This window comes from Prinia subflava, chromosome 6, assembly GCF_021018805.1.
Source record: "Prinia subflava isolate CZ2003 ecotype Zambia chromosome 6, Cam_Psub_1.2, whole genome shotgun sequence".
In the NCBI taxonomy this organism is placed as follows: domain Eukaryota; kingdom Metazoa; phylum Chordata; class Aves; order Passeriformes; family Cisticolidae; genus Prinia; species Prinia subflava.
In genome coordinates this window covers 5,739,382-5,760,701 of record NC_086252.1, presented here as the reverse complement: position 1 = coordinate 5,760,701, position 21,320 = coordinate 5,739,382, and the positions used below count along the sequence as shown (strand labels likewise).

Genomic DNA, 21,320 nt, shown 5'->3' with positions numbered 1-21,320 from the left:
CTGCAGCCTGATCCTTCCACAAAAAGAAACAGGATGCTGTGAGAAGCTCGAAGGTGAGAGACATAAAATATCTATATAAGGATGGAGCTCCTATACGTACCCAAAATAACAGTGACTCACTTTTCAGAGCACTGGGAAAAGATAAAGGACTTGGAGAAGGAGATGAAGAGGGTTCAGGGATTCAGCTGAGGGAAGCTTAAGAGGACCCCACAGACAAAAGACACTGGGAAAGTTGGAAGGAAGAGATAAAAAGGACATCCAGGCAGCAGCTGAGGAACAGCTGCAGGAGGCAAGCTGAAGAGGAAGGCTTTTAAAAGCAAGCCTAAGGAGGTTAAATCTGATTCAGTGGTTATCTGGAGGCAAGCAGAGATGTCTTATCTGCTGCCTCCCTGAAGTACTACATTCCCTGGGCATTAGCAATAAATGATGGAAATGGCACATACAGGTTCACTTCAGCATTCCTGACCAAAACACTGTGTAAAGAAGCTCCAAAGAATACAGATAATCACTACCAAAACCTTCTTTAGGTAGAACTCCAACTTGATACCAATAAACAACTAATCCCTTCTCTGCTGAGCAAACCACACCTTACATTAACTGATCTTCAGGCCACTCTGCACTCTGCAGGGTCATCCCTCAAGTTTAGGAGTCCATTCTTCCAAAAGATTACAGAAACAAGTCATCCTTCCAGGGAAAACCAGACCAGCTGCAACATTCATAGATCAGAACAACGTGAGTGGAAGCACTACCCAGAGCAGCTGTGGCTGCACCATCCCTGGCAGTGTCCAAGGTTGGATGGGGCTTGTCCCATTGGCAGGGGACACCTTGCACTAGTCCAGGTTGCTGTATCCATATTTTCCATGTGAATCCCAGACTCTGCATTTCCCAATGTTCCAGAAGCCCACAGGACGTGATGCCTACGAAAGCCCCTCTGCTCTCCCAGCTGATCAGCCAAGGAGCCAGCAGAGGGAACAGCATTTCCAAAATGCCGTTATTACCATTTTTTTGCATATAGAAAGGTCTGCAAAGAGATGGATTGCTGTGCACGCCTATGTCAGACCACCCCTCTTAACAAGGGAGATAACGAGCCAAACTCCAAGTGCGTTAAATCCTGCGTCAGTGTTTCCATCCTGAAATAAAGCTGCCTTAAATCACCGCAGCCTAATCCTCCCATGATTTCGCCTGTTTTCATTTCCACGTTTCCACTTCACAGCCGATTTGCCTCAAGCTTGCTTCGCTCAGGGCAGCAGCCTTGAACTGCAGAGCCCTGCTTTGGCTGGGACCGTGAGACAGCACCAGCTCCTGGCCACAGATCCCAAGCCCTGGAGATTTCATAAGGGCTTCACTGTCTGTGCACGAGGTACTCAGGGTCCAGAAGTGATGCTTGAAAAATGAGGAAGGGATGAAGCTGCAGGAGCTGGACATCGAAGGGCTGGAGTGTGTCCAGGGAAAGGAACAGAGCTGGAGAAGGGCTGGAGCACCAGGAGAGGCTGAGGGAGCTGGAAAGGGGCTCAGCCTGGAGAAAAGGAGGCTCAGGGGGGACCCTGTGGCTCTGCACAGCTCCTGACAGAAGGGGATAGCCGGGGGGGGTCGGGCTCTGCTCCCAGGGAACAGGGACAGGAGGAGAGGGAACGGCCTCAGGGAGGAATTAAGAGAACTTTCTTCCCTGAAATGGTGGTAGGCCTTGGAATGGGCTGCCCAGGGCAGTGGTGGAGCCACCATACCTGGAAGTGTTCAAAAGCCATGTGGATGTGGCTCTTGGGAGATGGTTTAGAGGTGGCAGTGCCGAGGGAACAGTGGGACTCAGGTCTTTTCCAATTTTGGTGATTCCATGATTCTGGCCTGTGTGAGGAACTAATAGAAAAGAAGATGGACCAATTTTCAGAGGAAAATAACATGAACTGTCCAGACCAGTGCTCTTGCCCACAAGACACTGAGATGTTCACATCAGCAGAGGCAGTTTTAGATAATAACTTGATTTACAGATCTAACAGAACCAGACAAACCCAAGCCAACCATGTCCCAAGCAGGAAGAAACAAGAGGCTGAAGCACGTTACAGTCAGTTTGATCACCAGTGTGTATTTTAGAGGATGCAAAATTCATTCCTGACCTTACATAAACTTTGACTTCCCTGTACGATCATCACTCTGTCAGAAATGCCATCTCGGTATTTTTAGGTGACAGTACATTTGTTTGTACTGTACATTTCTGGTGAGAAAACTTGTTATGTTTTGTAGGTCACTTGGTTTTACCATCTGCCTTGATTTCTGCTCAAGGAAAGTGTTGTTTCTGAAATCCTTGGTGCCGTACTCAAACTGGGAGATGTCAGAACCAGCAGCAGCTTGATTTTGCATTATCCCAATGGAAATATAGAATACTCCTGGATAATGGGAAAAGGGCTCAGCAAAAGCTGGGAGATGGCCAGTGGGAAGCCATTCTCTCTTGTCCTGTCACTCAGTGTCCTTGTAAAAGGTCCCTCTCCAGCTCTCCCGCAGGCCCAAAGGTTTGACAATATTCTACAATGACCTTAATAAACAATAAAAAAGATATGAAGCTTATTAGTAAATGAAACCCGAGGTGGGAGAGACCCTTCACTGCAAGGCCTCTCCTCCCACTGCCAGGCCATCTCAGATGCCTGAAGGAGCTTTACCACACTGACAGCAACAAAATAAAGCACTGTGACAACTAACTGATCCTTGGGAAGGCAAACACAAAATTATTCAGTCAGGTCTTGGAATTTTATAGCGGATTTGTCCTTGTTTTGACCATAATCTCACAAGTGATGCCAGCAGCAAACCCATCTGGTGCGTGTAAGACTAAATATCTGCTGCTCGTGGAGATCAACGTCTCAAAATTAGCATTTGTGCCGAGATCTGGTTTGCAGTGGCTTAAAGAACAAACAAGTTCAGCTTCCTGCAAAATGCTGCACTCCTTCAGGTAGCTTTGCCCAGGCAGTCTAAATTTTTTTACAGAAAAAGGAGAACCTGGAGTGATGGGCTGCAAAGAATCACGGAATGATTTGGGTTGGGAAGGAAACCTGTCCTCAATACCTGCCATACCCACCCAGAGAGGCACAGCTCAGGACTTCGGATGTAAAGCAGCATTTGGGTAGAAACCAGCAGTTAATACTTAATTCCAAGGTGTAAACAGCAACCTGCATTATGTAACAGCACCTCAGAAGCTGAAATTCTCATCCTGTGCAAGAACTTCTTTTGTGGGATAAAAGATAAAGCACATTCTAAACTGCACAAAAACTTAATATCCACCATACTCCAGGACTCTCTGAAACCCTTGTTAAAGCTGCTTTGAAAGAACTAGAATTTGTCTTAATATGATGGTGATTTTTAAATCACCTGTAATTCTTATTCGTCTGTCATCTCATGCCCTCACTTAAAAAGTCATTTTTCTCTTGTATAACAGAACTATGATATATCCCCTGCACCAGCATCCTGACCAGCAGCAGTAACTTCGTTGGAACACATAGCCAAAACTCTGCACGGAAGCCCAAATTACTTAAAAATAATAATAAAGAAATAATAAAACTAAAAAACAAAGCAACCAGGAAAAGTATACACTGCTAAGCCTGGACGAAATAGTGCAAAAACCCCTTTTGCTTGGCAAAAGTCCATGAATATTTGAGCATATGAGTATTTACAAGCTGCAGGGATTTGGTGGGGTTCGGTGATGTACAGAGACAAGTTGCCAAGTAACTGCATTTTCTATTTCTCGCTGCAACGAGCCTTTCCCAACCCAGCAAAGAGCAGCACAACCCCAAAGCTCCCCCTGTGTGCCGAGGAACACAATTTCTGCTGAAACTAAAGAGAAAACAGAGATTATCCAACAAATGTGGAGTGGTTGAGATATGAGTAAACCCCACATTATTGACTCTGACAGTGTACAGATGGCACCTGCAAGCAAATATTTGGGAAAGGGAGAGGGGAATGGTGTCTTGAATGACTGAAATCCCCTTCAGAGTGGATTAATGCCCGTGTTCTCAAATCAAGAAGTGCCAGTTTTGGTAGTGGTTCTCAGTGCCCTGTTGCAGTGATGGAAGAGGAAAGGCTCCTTATGGACACACTGCATGTTTGGCGGCACATGGAAGAAGATGAAGTTTCCTGGCTGCTCACCCAGGACACCTGATACTGGTGTCAACATAGCCAGTACCTTCCCTGCCATGTCATTCCCATCCCTTATTAGCCTAGGGACACGGCCAGATCATGTCTCCGGAGTCCAAACAAAAGTTAAACCTTTCCCTGCGCTGCCATCCTGGAAAGGAAACTCTGGAGAATTCTAGAATTTCCTTCTCTGCAATTTTAATGTTTGCTCCATGCCAATGTGGGGTCACCAAGGTAAAGCCCTCAAATTCTCAAGAAGGATTTTTTTTTAAATCTATTTACTTATTTTTTAGTGACAGCCTTTTCTTCTGCCTTTTCCACAGAGTTATCTCCTAACCCACCCATTCTGATCGGCTTTGAACTCCTGAGGCTTTAGAGACTTTGTTACAGGCACAGCCAGGGATGGGGGAGAGGGATCTGAGTTTTGTTGAGCACTAATTCAAGACATGATAAATCCCTGGGACAGGGATTATACAAGCCTAATACAAATACATACACATATATGTACATATATAAGTATATACAAATCCCTGTATTGAGGATTTACATGGAATGTGAAGGGAATTTTATTTTTTCTGTCTGTAAAAATGTTTGATACCTCCAAACAAGGTATCAAACATTTGATACTGTGGTTAGGGGTATTTTTTTGACAATATTCCAGTGGTACTTTGCCAGCACAACATTTGGTCGAAGGTCAGGCCTGGTGTTTCCCACCAGGAAAAGCTGGCGGCTTTTCAGACCCCATAGACTATCAAAGGCAGGACAGGAGGACAAGGAGCCGTTCCCTCTGGAACATTTCAGCTGGCGTTGAAGCCCTAAACATGGTTTGTGAGGTTAAATGCCCTCACACACACAATTCCACTGCAGTGGCAACCTGGACACCATGGTCTGGCTGAGGTCCAGGGACAGAACTGGGAGCTGCTCCCAAGATCCTGCTATATCCCCACTACTTAAGCCATTGAGCAGAAGAAGGGGCAGGGTTAGATGGGACACTGGGAAGAACTTATTCCCTGTGAGGGTGGGGAGGGTCTGGGCGGAATTCCCAGAGAAGCTGTGGCTGCCCCTGGATCCCTTGAGGTGTCCAAGGCCAGGCTGGATGGGCACTGGAGCTCCCTGGGACAGTGCAAGGTGTCCCTGCCCATGTAAGGGGGGTAGGATGAGATGAGCTTTGAGATCCCTCCCAACCCGAAGTACCCTGGGATTCTGTGATTTCTGAGTGTTTGGAGGTACCCAGTCAATGGCTGCTGGACCCCAGGGCTCACAAGCCAGCCACGCTTGTGAGGGGAACCTGTCCGAGTGCTGCAGCATGTTGTGTGAAGGGAATTCCTGCCACGCTCTGAGCTGAGTTTTACCAGCAAAACTCTGCTGCTCAGCTCAGCAAAACCCCTCTGATCCACCCTGGGCTGAGGCAGACAGGGCAGGCTTAATGCCACCCTAAGAAAGATCCCATTTAAGTGACAGGCACAGCAGCTCCCAGGATCACTGCGGACGGGCAGGAGTTGGCTGCACTCACATTCCCCTCTCAGTGCATCACAAACACCTTCCCAGACCTGCTGCTGAGCCCCAGAGCTGGTCTCAGCCCCTCCTGCCAGCAGAAAACAAACAGAAAACCCCACTGCTTGTCACAGGAGGGCTTCAGAAATGGAGGGACCAAAACCCACCTGTGCCTGGCCAGAGCTGTATCATTGGAGTCCAGCACTCCTTGGGCAAACGCTTCCAACTCTGCCCTGTTAATATTTTCAAAAATGTATTATTGCAACTGCTTCATCTGTTTCTTTGAAAAAAAATTGTAGTAATTTACTTAATGTGAGGAACAATTTGCACACAGGTGGCAGATGACTATCCTCAGTGAAAATAGAAAGTCTCCCATATGTCACTTAAGCAGGACAACTCAGGATCTTCAAGAGATTCATTAATATCATGACAGTGTGACTGTCTACAAGCAGGATTATAAATGGGTCAAAAAAGGCAAGTTTTGACCCAAATTTCACTGTTTGGTCATTCAGTGCAACTTGGAGAAGTCTATAGTAGCTTGGGAGTTCCTCTCTCCAATGGAAAACATCATTGCATTTCATCAGAAACTTTTTTTAAAAACTCAATGTACACAATTCACTGGCAAGAACTGTCAAAGCTTTAAAAAGTACCTAGGAAAAGTATCATCAAAATATGCAGTACATTTACTCTGCATATTACAACTGCAGCTCCAAATCAGTGATTCCAAAGCCTTTCATTAGATCATAAAAATTTCAGGCCAGCTTATAATGAAATCTCTAATCAAATATGAATGAATCATCTGATATGACACAATTCCTTGAATGAGAAACAGATGGAAAAGTAGTGATGATTAAGTGGTTTGGATCACAAGATATTAGTTAAGCCAAACCAGGAGATACTTCATCACAGAATCATGGAATGGTCCGGGTTTGAAGGGACCTTAAAGCCCATCCGATTCCAACCCCTGCCACGGGCAGGGACACCTTCCACTAGCCCAGGTTGCTCCAAGCCCTGTCCAGCCTGGCCTTGGACACCTCCAGGGATTCAGGGGCAGCCACAGCTTCCCTGGGCAACAAGGAAAGGTCTCTTTAATGAACCATCAGCAATTCCCCAAAGAAGCATCTGGAGACTGCTGCTGTATTTTAGGCATCGCTGCACAAAACATTCACCTGATATTCCCTCCACTGCCCAAAGACAAAGCAGAGCCAAATATAGCCCTGAAAATCAATATACACTGGGGAAGAGCCTCCAGGATCTTGATAAACGTGTGTTGTACTAGAATAGGAATTCCTAAAATCCTGGGAACGCAGGTGGCTGCTCTTTCCCCTTCGGCAATAAACTACCCCCAGTTAATTTTGGCAGAAAGCACCCTGGGGAGCTATGCAGTGCAAGGCACAGCCATGGAAAGGGCAGGCAGACAAAGGAAACATGGCCCCTGGAAATAACGAGACAGTCCATCCTCATCCTCCAGCCAAAGCTCACATCCATCTGTCAGGGGAAGCTGATGGAAAAGAGGAATAGAGTACAGGGTGTGTTGGAGCACTACAGGACGAGTGTTACCCCGAAAAAGTGAAGGGACTGAGAATGAAACAAAAAGCAAAACAACAAAGATTTCACCCCAATTACCTCTTTGAGGTTGCAAACCCAGGTAAAACACCCAGGCTGAAAACACATGGCAGACATGATGTGGCCTCCAAGATCCCATCTGAAGCACATGGAATTTTTTCCCCAAGGAAGGCCTCAATCCATGATCAATTTCCATTAAACATTTATCCCTTTTCATTCACCACACAGTACTGTTATTTTTAGCAAAGCCAGAGGTAATGGGAACAAGTTCCTGACTAACCATCCAAGGGAGCCTTTCCCCGCCTGCTTGCACCCTGCCATCTCCTCCTTCCCTAAGTTTTCTTCACAAAGTTTTAGCATTCAAAGGCTATTCCCTTCATCACCTACTTTTATAAAAATGAAAAGGACAAAATAACCTTTCCTGTGGTAGGGAATCAGTGAGAATTCTTATTTTTGAAAATGACACTTGATGAAGAGTCAGGACTAAGAGAATCCGGTGAATTCCAGAGCTGATCGGTGTGAATTAACGAACTAAGCAAGGTGAGGGAAGAAGAAAGGAAAACAGCAAGTTGGGGCTTGCAGCAGAGCAAACTTTCCTGCCTTTCATCCAGGAAACCAGGGCTGCATTCAAGAGCTTCACATTTAAGTGCCGCTTTCAGCTGTTAAAAGAGGGATAATCATTAATAATTCATGCCAGCTCCTCCAATTGATAACCATTTCCTCATGGGTAAGAAAGGAGACAGATAAATCATGACAGATAAATACGTTTTCTGAGACAAAAGACAACAAAGCAGAGTTGAGGAGCTGTGGGCTTCTGCTTTTCCCAACCCACAAGGATCAGGATATCCACATTCTGGGCTCCAGCATCAGATCAGTTCAGAATGGCCCCTGGGTCCCTGGAAGTGTCCAAGGCCAGTTCAGACAGGGCTTGGAGCAACCTGGGCTAGTGGAAGGCGTCCCTGCCCATAGGGTAAGGGGGGTTTTAAGGTCCTTTCCAATCCAAACCACTCTGTGATTCTCTGATTCCCAGCTTGGATAGAGGAGTGGTTTAATTCCATGTGGAACATGGATGTTGAAGTTGAGACAGAAGCGGCCAAAAAGCTCATCCCTCTTCCATACACCGCTGCACATGCACAAAGTGCTGAGGCAGAGTTAGAGGGTCATTAAATTATCCCATGACCAACAAAACATGAACTTGGGGACAGTATTAGTCCAGAAAAGAGGTTCTGAAGCTTGAACTTCCCTGCGTCTCTGCAGGGAGCTGCCCAGAGCCTCTAGATGTGGCAATTCCCTCCCCTCTCCTGCATAAATAATCCCAAATTTACTGGCTGCAAAGGCATTTTAATAGAAGCACAGAATCCTCTGTGAAAATCGGGGAGCTGGCTGAAGGGCTGTGCAGGGCTTTCCTTGCTGAGGAATGGCTCTGAGGCTGGGGTCCAGGAGTGCCTCCAGCAGGTGAAACACTCCTTTTATCACCACAGCATGCACAGTTTCTCCATTTAGCTTAGAGTAGGAAATGAAAGACAAATATCAACAAATGATAAATGTTGCAGGAAATATAAACTTGAGCTGATTTTAACCCTCAAGGCTTTAAGCTGCAGTTCCTCTGTGACCCCGCAATCATGGAATAGTTTGGGTGGGAAGGGACTCAAAGCCCAACTACTGCCATGGCCAGGGACACCCTCCACCAGCCCAGGTTGCTCCAAGCCTGGCCTTGGACACTTCCAGGGATCCAGGGGCAGCCACAGCTTCTCTGGGAATCTTATCTTACACCAGAGCATCTAAATGGTGGCAAAATTATTACACCAAGGCTGACAATAAGAGCCACAACCTTTTAATAACCTAACGAGAAGACAGGACTGAATCTGTTTAGTGTACGGTTGTGACATCAAAATGTATTTTTCCCAGAACTCACTTTTGATGATAATTTGGGGGGTCTGGATGGATTTCTCCCCCATCCTGGGCTTTGTGTACATATCCAGATTATATATCAGGATATTTTTAACACTAAAGGAAAGCCTTTCTAAGGGTAACTACTTCTGGCGCACGACAAAACCTCATGTTGTTCCTGAGCTGACACGGATTAATCTCTGACTGCAAAATCAAGGGACAATATTAGTTCAGAGTCTCGTACAAACCCATTTATTCCTACATACATCAACATCTTTTTTTTCTTTTGCAAATGACTGTGGAAGTGAGAGTGGATAATTAGATCTGGGAAGCAGAAAAAGCAGCTGGAGGCTGAAATCTCCCACTTAATGCTCTGTTTTGGAAGGGACCTCAAACCTTTCCAGCCCCTTTCCACAGGCAGGGACACCTTTCAGTACCCCAGGCTGCTCCAAGCCCTGTCCAGCCTGGCCTGGAACACTTCCACAGATGCAGGGACTGCCACAGCTTCTCTGGGCACCCTCTGCCAGGGCCCCACCAGCCTCAGATTATTTAAAAAAATAAGAAGAATTAAGGGGAGCAACGTTGCTCAATAAAGTTAATTTATTCCTTTTCCTCCCCCGGGCCAAAGGCACAGCAATCCTTGGGAGCCTGAGGCAGAGCAGGCAGAGTTATCAAACTGGTGATTATTGTACTCCTGAGCAGGATGTGGGCTGTGGGGGCTTTGTCTTGTTGTACTTCTGCAAGCACCTCAGAAATTCAGAAGCGCCAATTACAGGTGATACGTCTTTGAAAAGGGAAAATGTTTCCCTTCCTCCAATTAATCTTTAATTTACACAGAAAAGGAGATAGAAATAATTTCCACTGACGATGACTGAACTCAGTTCTATTCAACCAAATTCACTCCTAAAAACCATTTCATAAAACTGCTGTAAATATTTCTTGGTTTGGAGTTGAAATGCTCTGCAGGGCAGAGGATTTTTATAACTTTCTCACCATTTCACATCAGAGAAAAACAACTAACAAGGGTCAAACCTCTCTTTCACTTAGTTCTTGGTGAAGAGAAAAACATTTTGGTTTCCTACAAGCACACCACAGTGATTTTATCTGAAATAGAAATGCAGCATAAAAGCTCATCAACCACTCAAGTTTATTCAACCTTACTGTAACCAGGGCAGGAGAATGTTTTAAACAAAATATACTAAGACATAATCAAGCAATTTTTTTCCCTATGCTGTTTTTTAACACCATTATTTCAGTCATGCCTGAGACTTGGAACACCACCCGACAATCCCACACACAACTTGTTTTTCCAGAGCAGTGCTTGGTGTTACTTCTCCTTTCTTCTCTCAGAAAGATCTGCAGCAAACTCCTAAAGACAAGAATGATAAAAACCGGATATGGCAATCTCAGACTGGGTTGGGTGGGAAGGGATCTTCAAGGTCTTCCACTGTCCATGGGAAGGGACACCTTCCACTGTCCCAGGCTGCTCCAAGCCCCAATGTCCAACCTGGCCTTGGGCACTGCCAGGGATCCAGGGGCACCCACAGCTGCTCTGGGCACCCTGTGCCAGGGCCTGCCCACCCTCCCAAGGAACAATTCCTTCCCAATACGGCATCCATCCCTGCCCTCTGGCAGTGGGAAGCCACTCCCTGAGTCCTGTACCTCCACGCCTTGTCCCAAGTACTTCTCCAGCTCTTCTGGAGCCCCTTTAGGGCCTGGCAGGGGCTATGAGCTCTCCCCAGAGACTTCTCCTCTGCAGGTGAGCACCCCCAGCTTTCCCAGCCTGAATTCCTTTCCCACAGTTCAATTACTGGGAGAACCATTTGACAAAGAGGCAGTGCTGCCCATCTCTCATTCCACCCACTTCACACCAGCACAGCTCCCCAGGGATCCCTGCCTCATTGTTTTCCCAAAAGCACAGAGGTGAGCTATTAAAAATACTCAAAATGGAATCCAAACAGCAAGAACTCCCTAAATCCTGCTCCATTAAACAGCCTCATTTCACCAGGGGAAAAACAGCCAGAACAGATTCTACCATCAAGTCCCCAAGCTATCAACCAGCACCAGCCTTTGGCCTGAAATACCTCAAAAAGAAACTTTAGACTTAACCAGCAAGCAAAATCAATACCAAAATAAAGGGATAGAAGACTCAAACCCATCCCTTCCACAGTCCTGGCCAATGATCCACAGAGCCACAAAATCCAGCCTGGCTCACGACCAAGGTGGGCAGTAAAACCTGTAAGTTGACCTGTAAGCTACCACAGTGACTTTAAAATGAGAATCCCTCTGAGCGTTAGGAAAATAGAACCTCCCTTACCTGACAGACATGTTTGGGAGCACACGGAGGGAAGAGGGATTTCTCAGAATCTGAAGCCAAATGCCCATGCCTGGTAAACAACCATCTCTTCCTTTTTTCCCCCCAATGCAACAACTCTATCTCCTGGAAAGTTTCCTTCCCCAGATAGGCATTTAAGTCCACAGAAATCTAGGTTAGGCCACAGCCCACTTTTTCTCTCCCCCTCCCAGCCTACCAAAGTTGTTTTGAATAAACTTCGTTTACATCTTTCCAACTGGCATTACGAGAAGTGTTCAGATCTTCTGCGAGATCTCATCCTTAATAGAAAAGGGCCTGAGGGTATTTTGGAAAGCAACAGAGAAGGGAAAGTTGGGGGTTTGCAATATCTGAGCTGCTCCCTGCAGAGTAGATAATGTTTGCTATATCCTATCACCCCTGGTATAGATATCTGCTTGTACGTGGAAAAGAGAAGGGGGAAACACAAAAGCCAGCAGCAGATTGTTTCCCACAGAATTCCATGTACTGGGAGCAGAACTTTGGTTTCCATCACTTGTAGAGCTGCAGCCTTGAGCTGTAAGAGCTCTCCCAGCTCAGCAAGGAGCAGCCATGATGACGAGCAGGAGGACAAGCCCCAGGAGATGCATGGCAGGATCATTAGGAAAGGGAGAACAGCAAACAGCCCAGAGCCCGGTGTGACACGCTTTGATCAGCCTGGCCTTGGCTCCCTGTTCCTTCTCCCTAATGAGAGCAGCAGCTCCAAAACCTCCTGGGCTGGGAAAGGACTCGTTCAGATGCTGCTTTGTTCCCTTTTCCTCTCCTTTCTAAGGCAAACCAAGCATCTCCCACCAGGCTGAGCTCCCCTCAGTCCCCTGCAAGACTCCCAGGGCTGCTGTGCTCCATTCCCAAATCCCACTATCCCAGCCTGGGAAAGCAGATGTGTGCAAGTCCTAACAGACTCTGTTCCAGCACTCGGCATTTGCATTCTGCTCTCCCACTCTCAAGGCAGAGCTGCAGAGCATTTTCCTGCACCCCCCAGAACAGAACCAGGTTTAATAGGAGGTTTTTTTCTTACCAGAGCTGGGCATGTGGTTCACTCGAGGTGGATTCAGCAGCTCCACTGGCTGGTCTCTGCCAGAAAGCCCATCTGGAAAGAGGGGAGGGAAAAAGAAAATAAAATCACATCAACACTTTGGGTAGCTGAGCTATTTTTAGCCATTCCAAGCAGAAAAAAAAATCAGTAACCAATTATCAATGCAGATCAGAAACACAAGTAGCACAAATCAATGGAAATGAGAACATTCCCAAGACAGCTAAAGCAGAAAATAAAGGAGACTCTATCCCAAATGACACTCAGGGTTTCCTGGTCTTTAAGTCCACAAATGGTGCTCATCCTAGGCTGAGGAAATAGGCATGTCAACTCACAAACCTTACCAGATAACAACTAAACTTTGATTCCTTCCTTGCTGGGAGAACTCAGCTAAGACAGAGATGCAGCCTCACAGAGCAAAGTTGAAGAATGGCTGGAATATGCCAGGGAGATGTTAAGGAAAACTGACAAATCACTGCAGGAGATTAAAATGCAGAGACATGCATAACAAGCTCCATTTTGCATAAGTTTGGATTTCAGAAAGGCATTAAAAACATACTTTGTAAATGAGATGCACAAATCCATCTTGCTGAAGCAGTTCCCTATTTAAAATATTTCCAAGATTGTATCTTGCATTCAGGTAGAGTTAAATAGAACAACCAGTGTTGGAGATTGCCACACCTGAGTTTCTAGTCACCCGTTCCCCTCCCAGAAGAGCTGAAGCAAAAAATTCTAAATTATGTTTTCAGTGTAATTATGAACCCTGGGATACAGAAAATTTATCTCAAACCTATTTGTTCCACCTTTGCTAGTCTGTCTCACTTTTCCCCTCCAACCCCTTTCTGTGCTGCACCTCTGATAGGATCAAGCCAAACCCTGTCTGGAGACATCAAAGAAGCCACCCCATCTCTCTCAGGCAAAGGACAGTGTTAGAAAAACATCAAGATTTGTTTTCTTCTCCCTGCTTTCTCCGTTTTTCTGGAGAGAAAGCACAGCTGGGGACTTCTCCACATCTTGCCTGGGTTCACCTCCAGTGACCATACCCAGATGGAAGGGGAAGAGGAAAATATCACTATTTTGAAATAATTGAGCCATCGGGTGCTTCAGAGTCAGTGGAGAGCACAGCCCAGGAAAATAGCCAGTTTTCCTGGGGAGCAGAGTATTTTCAGTTTCTCTGCTGACCAGTTTCAGATAAAGATGTTCCTTCAGAGAAGAACCCATGGACAAAACAGAGCCCTGTAGCAGCACCCAGGTGCTCTGTGAGACAAATCCCATTTGGGGGATTTTTAAGACTTGTTTAATTCTAAGAAATAAAGTACATGAATTTTTCCACTCATTTAAAAAACACTCAAACCCACAAACCAACACGCTACAATCTTTATTGCAAAATGAGTATTAACCACAGCAGACCATTAGGAACATCTTTTAAAGCACAGACACCTGAAACACTTGAAGCAAAACCGAGCTATCCAAGACCAAGTTTTGTCTTTGCTGTCCAAATAAAGATAAATAAAATAAAATATATAAAACAAAATATAAAGTTCTAAATCTCTGGCGTTCTCCCTCAGCACAAGGATGTGCAGTGCTGGATCAATGCAAAGAGGTCAAACCATGAAATCAGGGTTTGACTCTTCTCACAAGCCACAAACCCTGGTTTGAATACTGAGACAGCCCAGACAAGCTACAAAATATTCCCCAGCTCTCTGCTGGCCAAATTGGTCCTAAGCTACTAAACAGAATTGGCAAGAAAACATGCTCTCAAATTGGTTCTGTGTGAATCAGCCTGATGATTTCCCCAAAACTCTGCGACAAAGTGCTCTGTCCACCGAGCCTGGAGGGAAGCAGACACCAGCCTGGCTGATTCATGGCTTGAGTCAGGGAACATTTAGTGTAGCTTAATTTCCAGATGGGCATTTCTACTCATTAATTAACAAGACGAAGCCATAATTCATTGATGGAAACTTGAACACTTTGTTTTTTATCTTAATCTGTTCCAAAGAGTTGTTTAAGTTATTCAGAAAATATAGCTAGGACAGGTTTGGAAGTAGCTGAGCTTGCAGGATTTAAAAATGTTGAAAATAGCAAAACAAAGGCAAAGTGTTTACAAGTTCAGTCCAGAATAAACCAGAAACATGACAGATAAAAACCCTCAGAAAAGATGAAGCAGAAAAATTAACAATTTTACAGAACCAGAGAATTGTCAAGATTAGAAAAGGCCTCTGAGATCATCAAATCCATCCAGGGCAAAACCAAACCGGACGAGGACAGGGAAATACAACTTCACTACTTAAAAAAGACAAGAAATGAAGAGAAATGGAAGGCTGAAACATTCAATGAGGTCTTAAAGAAAACTGCAAGCAGCCCGACTATAATTAACTCTGATGAGCTTAAAAATGAAGGGCAGAACTGGGAACGAAGACGTTATTTAAATAGTTTTCCATGTATTCAGATCTTTCAACCTGATGCAAATCACCCTGGCCTACCTGAATTCCTGGAGCAAAGTGATGAGCAACTAAAAATTATCTTTAAAGGACATCCAGAGTAGAGCAGAAGTTCTACAGAGGTGCAGAGGTAAAACTTCAGGAAAGACAGGGAGAAAGGCAAGAGCAAGAGGTAGAGAAAATCAGCATTACTGACTCAGATTTGTCCCTTTGGAGCTTGAAATGCAGAATTAAAGCTAAAAAAAAATCAGATGGGAGTTGCAGTGACAAAGGAGTAAAATCTTCCCATTGTGATAATGACAGAAAAAAGTAAAACTGCAAATGGGAAATACCTGGTCAAGCAAGGCCAGAAGAAGGAAAAGCCAAAGGATTTCCCCAAACCAAGCTCTCCCCATTCAGTGAGAATGTAGAATATCCAAGTTCCCTCCTGGATATGCCGACAGGGGCATGTGCAAGGTCAGCCCTTGGGGACATGGCAGCCTTAGCGGGCAAAGTTTTAGCTTCAACACCTGAAGATGAACTGTGGGCAACCAAGGAGAAATCTCAGAGAGAAGATTTTTAAAAATGAGACAGAGGGGCTGCAGAACTCAATTTTGCCAGCATCAGCTTGTTCTCCATTGAGGGAAGACAACCGAGTGGCCCAGAGATGTTTTTCAGGATGAGCAGTTTTCTATTAACGTTGCAAGTTTTGAGACCACTCGACCAACTTCTGTCTCCTTTGCTCATAAATCTTCTGGACAGCACCCCACTGCACAACAGCAACCAGGGGCTTCTGAGCAGGCAGGGAATTTACTCAGAGGATGGGGAGACCCTGGCACAGGGTGCCCAGAGCTGCTGTGGCTGCCCCGGATCCCTAGAAGTGTCTGAGGCCAGGCGGGATGGGGCTTGGAGCCCCCTGGGATGGTGGCAGGGGGTGGAACGAGATGAGCTTTGAAGCCCCAAATCATTCTGGGATTCTACAAGCCAGCACAAGCCTCATCCCCTTCCATCAGGCTGTTGACAGACAGGCCCAGGCTGCAGCACGAGAGCTCCTGGCTGGTCCTGGCCCTGCCCAGCAGTTCTGTGCTGTCTCCATTACACATGTCAGCCCACAGCAATTCCGTGGATCTCTTCCAGGCACAGGAACGTGGGGTTTCTTTCCCCCCTGCTCTCAGTATCCACAGTCACATTTAAAAAGCGCCTTGCATTTTGCACCTGAGCTGGGCTGGGGGGAAGGACGATGTGCAAACAGGATTTCTCTGCGTTACTTCGTGGCAGGATTTGGGGAGGGTCTGTGGGTGGCTTTGCTCGAGCGTCTGGCTGAATGTAAAACCCAGATCATGCACTGCCCTTGGAGCCTTGGGATGCCAGAGAGCTAAAACAGGCTGGCTCAGGAATAAAAAGTCTCCCCCTGACCCTTAAGCACAGGCCACTGGAACACCCTGACTTGCATATCGAGCGTGTGTGACAAGTTACAATATTAGTAATGAGAATGCTAATTATCACGGACGCGTTATTTATTTGTCTGCTCACTCAAAATTTATGGGGGGGGGGGAAAAATCCTTCAACATTTACAAGAAAGCAATTAGGGCAGCAAATGGATTATTTCTCTTTAAACCTATGAGAAAATGCTCAGTGCATATTTCCTCTCTAATTTGTCTGCACTCAAGGATCTATTTTTGGAAGTCTCCCTAGACTGTATTGTAGCACCACATGTACTGTAATGGCATTTTAATTAGCCCAGAGAGCTGGAAGATGCACTCTGCATCCGAAAGAGAAGCAGCCTAACAAAATGAGAGCATCCTTCTCTTCCCTTCTTGGAGATTTACAGCAGCTATCAAGCCGAAATACCAATTATGGCTTCAACTGGAACCGACTGCGAGTGCTGTAAAAACCCAGCGCCTCAGCCCGGCCCATTGGAACTCCACAGAAGCAAACCCGGGGTTTAAGCACTATTTACTCATACTTTAAAGGTGCATGGTAAAAATAAAAACGCTGCAGCCACGCATGGGCAGAACGGGGGACAGGAGGAAGGGAGACAAGTGAAAAAGACACAGATCTGTTAGAGTTTAGAGTTTCACCCATTTAGATGAAAGTTAATCCATATGAGGTATTTTTTTAATTATTAGGATTACTACAACTACAGCTAATACAGAAATGAGCCACCTTGCCTTAACAGTGGGTGACATCGTGCATCACCATCACCAGGATGGTCTGGTGTGTATATATATATATTTAATTTGCTTTCATTCTGACTCCTTGCTTTGGATGCGGTAGAAAGTAGGTCAGTTTGGTGGCTTCCTCAGTTTTGGAAGAGGCTGGCACACCTGGAATAGCACATTCCCCCTCATGTCGTTGACAATCCTGATGGCTCCAGAGACATTCCAGAGTCCAAATGTCAGTAGGGGGGTTCCACCAAAGCCAGGAGCCCATCCCAGCACTCAGCACCTCATTAGAGAGCACCAGGATGGGGTTCAAGCCTTCTTCTGCACTAGAATCTACACAAACACCTCACAAGAATCTGAAGATACTCAGGTGCAATATTTACAAAAGCTTGGTACTGCTCTCCTACCCTGGACCTTGTAAAGATAAATCCAGCAGGTCACAGTTTGGTTAACATCAAGGTAAAAGCAGAAAAAGAAAACTAAAAAAGTTCAAGGCTGGGCTGGATGGAGCTCTGAGCAACCTGATCTAGTGAGTGGTACCCTGGCCATGGCAGAGGCTTGGAACTGGATGGTCTTGAAGGTCACTCCCAACCCAAATCCTCCTGGGACTCTAATGTTCAGCAGCTGTTAACACAAAAAGCAACATTTAATTTATTACTAGGAAGTTATCCTAGAAGCCAAAATACCTAAGAAGCGTTTAAACAGGAAGCTGTGGTCCTCAAGGTGTCGACAGACTGATATCCAAATGACACCACTTCTCAAATGCTAAACCCTGGAAGCATTGTGTTCCACTTCCTATGCCATTATTTTCCTTAATTCTTTGCAGTGGGAGGATAAAGCAACTCCTCCTAAACATGACAATTTTCAGCCTCCTCAGCAGACTCCGATGACTTCATCGCACAAAACTGAGGAGATGTGTCACTTTGGAAAGCCACAGGAATAGAATAATACTTTACATGCAAATGCAAGTGAGCAGAGGTTCCGAGTAACCATCCATCCCATCAAAGAGGTTAACAATCACTGGCATATTACAGCAAGAAGCAGGAGCTGCCCATTCCAGGAGATTTGCTTCCCTTCCCCTTTGGGCAAGGAAAGCCAGAACCCCCCAGAGCCAACCTTCCCACGGCCCCCCACCAAAGAATGCAGGGAAGAAAAAATAAAACACCTTACAGAAAGACATTATTTTCTTTTTTCTATTTTTTCTTCCAAGCAAAAACCCCCTCACATATTTAATGCTGGTTTTCATTCCATTTTACTATAACTGGTTTCAAAATCAGCTCGTTTGGTCCACAGGAAGTAACCACGGGAAGCCAGGTAAAGTTAGGGCTAAGCTCAAGCACACACCTGAAGCAACAACTTCCCGATCACCTCTGGCACCTTGGACACCGAGGATGGCTTGGGAAAGGCAGAAACCCAAGGAATTCACTACCCCACACGCACCTGGCAAACACAGCCTCCCACAGGGGCGTGTGGGCCCGTGGAGCAGCGGTGTCCTGACCATTCCCCAAGACACAAGAGCCGGGGTTCAGTCCCTCCCTGGGCGCTCTGCTCCCGCTCAGCCCCAGCCCGTCTGGCTTCTCTGGTGTCTGGCAGTGTTGTGAGCTCTGATTTCCCCTGGCAGGCAGTGCCCACGGAGTGACCTTCCCAGGCATGGGGCTGTGTCCCAGACACGGCTCTATTTCAGGCTCTCTCCTGTGGACAGTGCCAGAAGGCCTCTGCTGGTGGCCACTCAACACCTCCTCCCGCCCAGTGCAGAGCAAACCCCAGCACACAGCTCGGGGCTTCCATTGCCATCATTCCCAGGGTCCCCAGGGCTCTGGGAGACTCAAGGTGGGATCTGCAGCATCCACTGTGCCCTGATGTTCCATCAGTCTCAGGTGAGATGTTGTCTGCAGGATCAGCCTGGCACTTTGCACAGCTCTTCCCCCTTATCCCAGCCTCATTCCATAGAGAGCCAATCAGGATCAACACCAGGCAGCAGGAACAGCATCCCTATCTACCTGTTCCTGACATAATTTCCTTATCACAAGGGCTGGAGCCCCTCTGCTCTGGAGCCAAGCTGTGAGAGCTGAGAAGGCTCCAGGGAGACCTCAGAGCCACCTCCAGGGCCTAAAGGGGCTCCAGGAGAGCTGGAGAGGGACTGGGGACAAGGCATGGATGGACAAGACACAGGGAAGGGGGCACTGTCAGAGGGCAGGGACAGATGGGATATTGGAGAGGAATTGTTCCCTGGGGGGGTGGGGAGGCCCTGGCACAGGGTGTCCAGAGAAGCTGTGGCTGTTCCTGGATCCATAGAAGTGTCCAAGGCCTGGGCTTGGAGCAACCCGGGATAGAGGAAGGTGTCCTTGCCCATGACAGGAGGGTGGGACTGGATGAGCTTTAAGGTCCATTCCCACCCAAACCCCTCTGGGATTCTGTGATTCCACAATACCTGCCATTATCTGCCAGCTTTAGATTGTCTGTATATATCATCTTCATGTCAATTATGTACAGATTTCTAAAATTTGGACTTCAGATATTTTTAAATCCTGCATAAAAAAAACCCCAAACCAACAGACTCCCATTTCAAAGCATCTAAAAGTAGATTTCACTTTCACAGACTTGGTGGAACAGCAATTTCCCCACTTGCAACGAAGGAGCCGACACTCCGCTGTTCATGACTATAAATATATTCATAGATATTTTCCCTGGCACAAAGCACTTCAATTTTAAAGGCAAGAGATTCATCAACTCTTCTGGAGAGCTTCATCCTTTTGCTGCTTTGATTCTGTCAGTGAGCACACGCTCCTGGCAGGAGTGGAGGAGGGCACAATCTGCCACCATCTGCAGGGTGCAATCCATCTGAAAAGGTGACTGTCCTCAAGAAATTAGCATAGTCCAAGCATTTAACTTCACTCTGGAATATTATGTTCAACCAACAGGCTCTTCCCAGAGCCATTCTGCAAAATGTTCCTGTTCCCTGCATTGTGGTGGGTTTTGTTTTCTTTTTTTTTTTTTAGTTTTAATGCAGCCTTTTCACAAAAGTGGGTAAAATTTCCCATCCTTCTCGGGAGGCGAACAGGGTAAAGGCAGAATTCCACCCTCCCAGTTAAATGTTTCTCCAGGAGATCAGCGTTATCAAAGTGAGGTGTTTAATCTGCTGAGACAGGTCCTGTGAACTTGAGCACAGTAAAAAAAGCCAACTCCCCAGGACTCCCTTGGCTTTCTGCAGGAGAGGTGCTGCTGGCACCCGGCCACTCCCCAATCACCCACTATTCAGAGCACATGGATTCCCATTGGAGAGACACAAATCCACAGACAGAATGCCCCTTTGATCCAAACTAATATTCCAGCAGGTTTTTCAAAACTGATTGCTGATACAAGAATGAAGCAAGGAAAGAGGGGGGAAAAAAAAAGGTGCCGTGAAATTATCTGCAATTGTCAGCAGCGGGAGAGAGGCGAAGCACATTTTCGAGGCAGGAGAGAAGGTTCAGTAACCTGCTTAATTTTCCCTTCTCTCCGGATGAATAAACTGTCAGGAAGAAATGCAGCTGAAAGATAGCCTGGCTCTTCCACAGCTTCAAATGAGGCTTCAGCTCCTGCCCACACGCTCACAGGACATGATGTTCAAGCTAATGAGATGCCACGGAAAGAAAAGGTTTCCCTCCTTCCAGGAGGGAACAAACTGTATGTGATGGGAAGCAAAGAGTATGGACTGTCTTCCAGGCCTGTGCTTGGCTAGCACACGAGCTAAATAAGGCTGATCCACACGAGTGATGATTCTGGGGAGGATTAAGATGGATTTTAGGAAAAGGTTCTTCCCTCAGAGGGTGCTGGGGTACTGCCCAGGCTCCCCAGGGAATGGGCACAGCCCCAAGGCTGCCAGAGCTCCAGGAGCATTTGGACAATGCTCTCAGGGATGCACAGGGTGGGATTGTTGGTGTCTGTGGGGCTGGACTCTCTGATCCTTGTGGATCCTTCTAGCTCTGGAGGTTCTGTGACTCCATGAGCTATTTCCAATGCAGGCACCATCCAAAGGTTCTGATCCTGTCCAATGCAGAAAAGGGAAGTGAGGACACTTACTCAGCAACCCATTACACTCATGCTAACCCTGGAAAAATTCCTGGGTGCAGCAGAGAGCAGGGAGAACAGAGGCAAAGGAAACTGAGGCTTGCAGCCCTCCCTGGACACTGCTGGCAATGGGAACCATCCAGGATTTCATGAATAAGCAGATGCCTTCTGGCCTTAGGAGCTGCCTGAGCACATGGCAGAATTGGAAAGCGCAGAGGGAAAAACGGGGAGATTTT

General features: G+C 46.4%; 1 protein-coding gene across 8 annotated transcripts in view; it reads right to left on the bottom strand.

Annotated features, from left to right (window-relative positions):
• The window catches only part of HDAC4 (histone deacetylase 4), a 174,134-nt gene that overhangs the window by 89,064 nt on the left and 63,750 nt on the right, over positions 1-21,320 (bottom strand). For 7 of the 8 annotated variants that reach the window (XM_063399989.1, XM_063399987.1, XM_063399986.1 and 4 more), the window contains exon 3: positions 12,435-12,506. In XM_063399989.1, the coding sequence (XP_063256059.1) occupies positions 12,435-12,506 (72 nt within the window). Of the gene's footprint in view, positions 1-12,434; positions 12,507-18,474; positions 19,048-21,320 lie in introns of those variants that run through there. The other variant, XM_063399988.1, reaches the window with a different exon arrangement.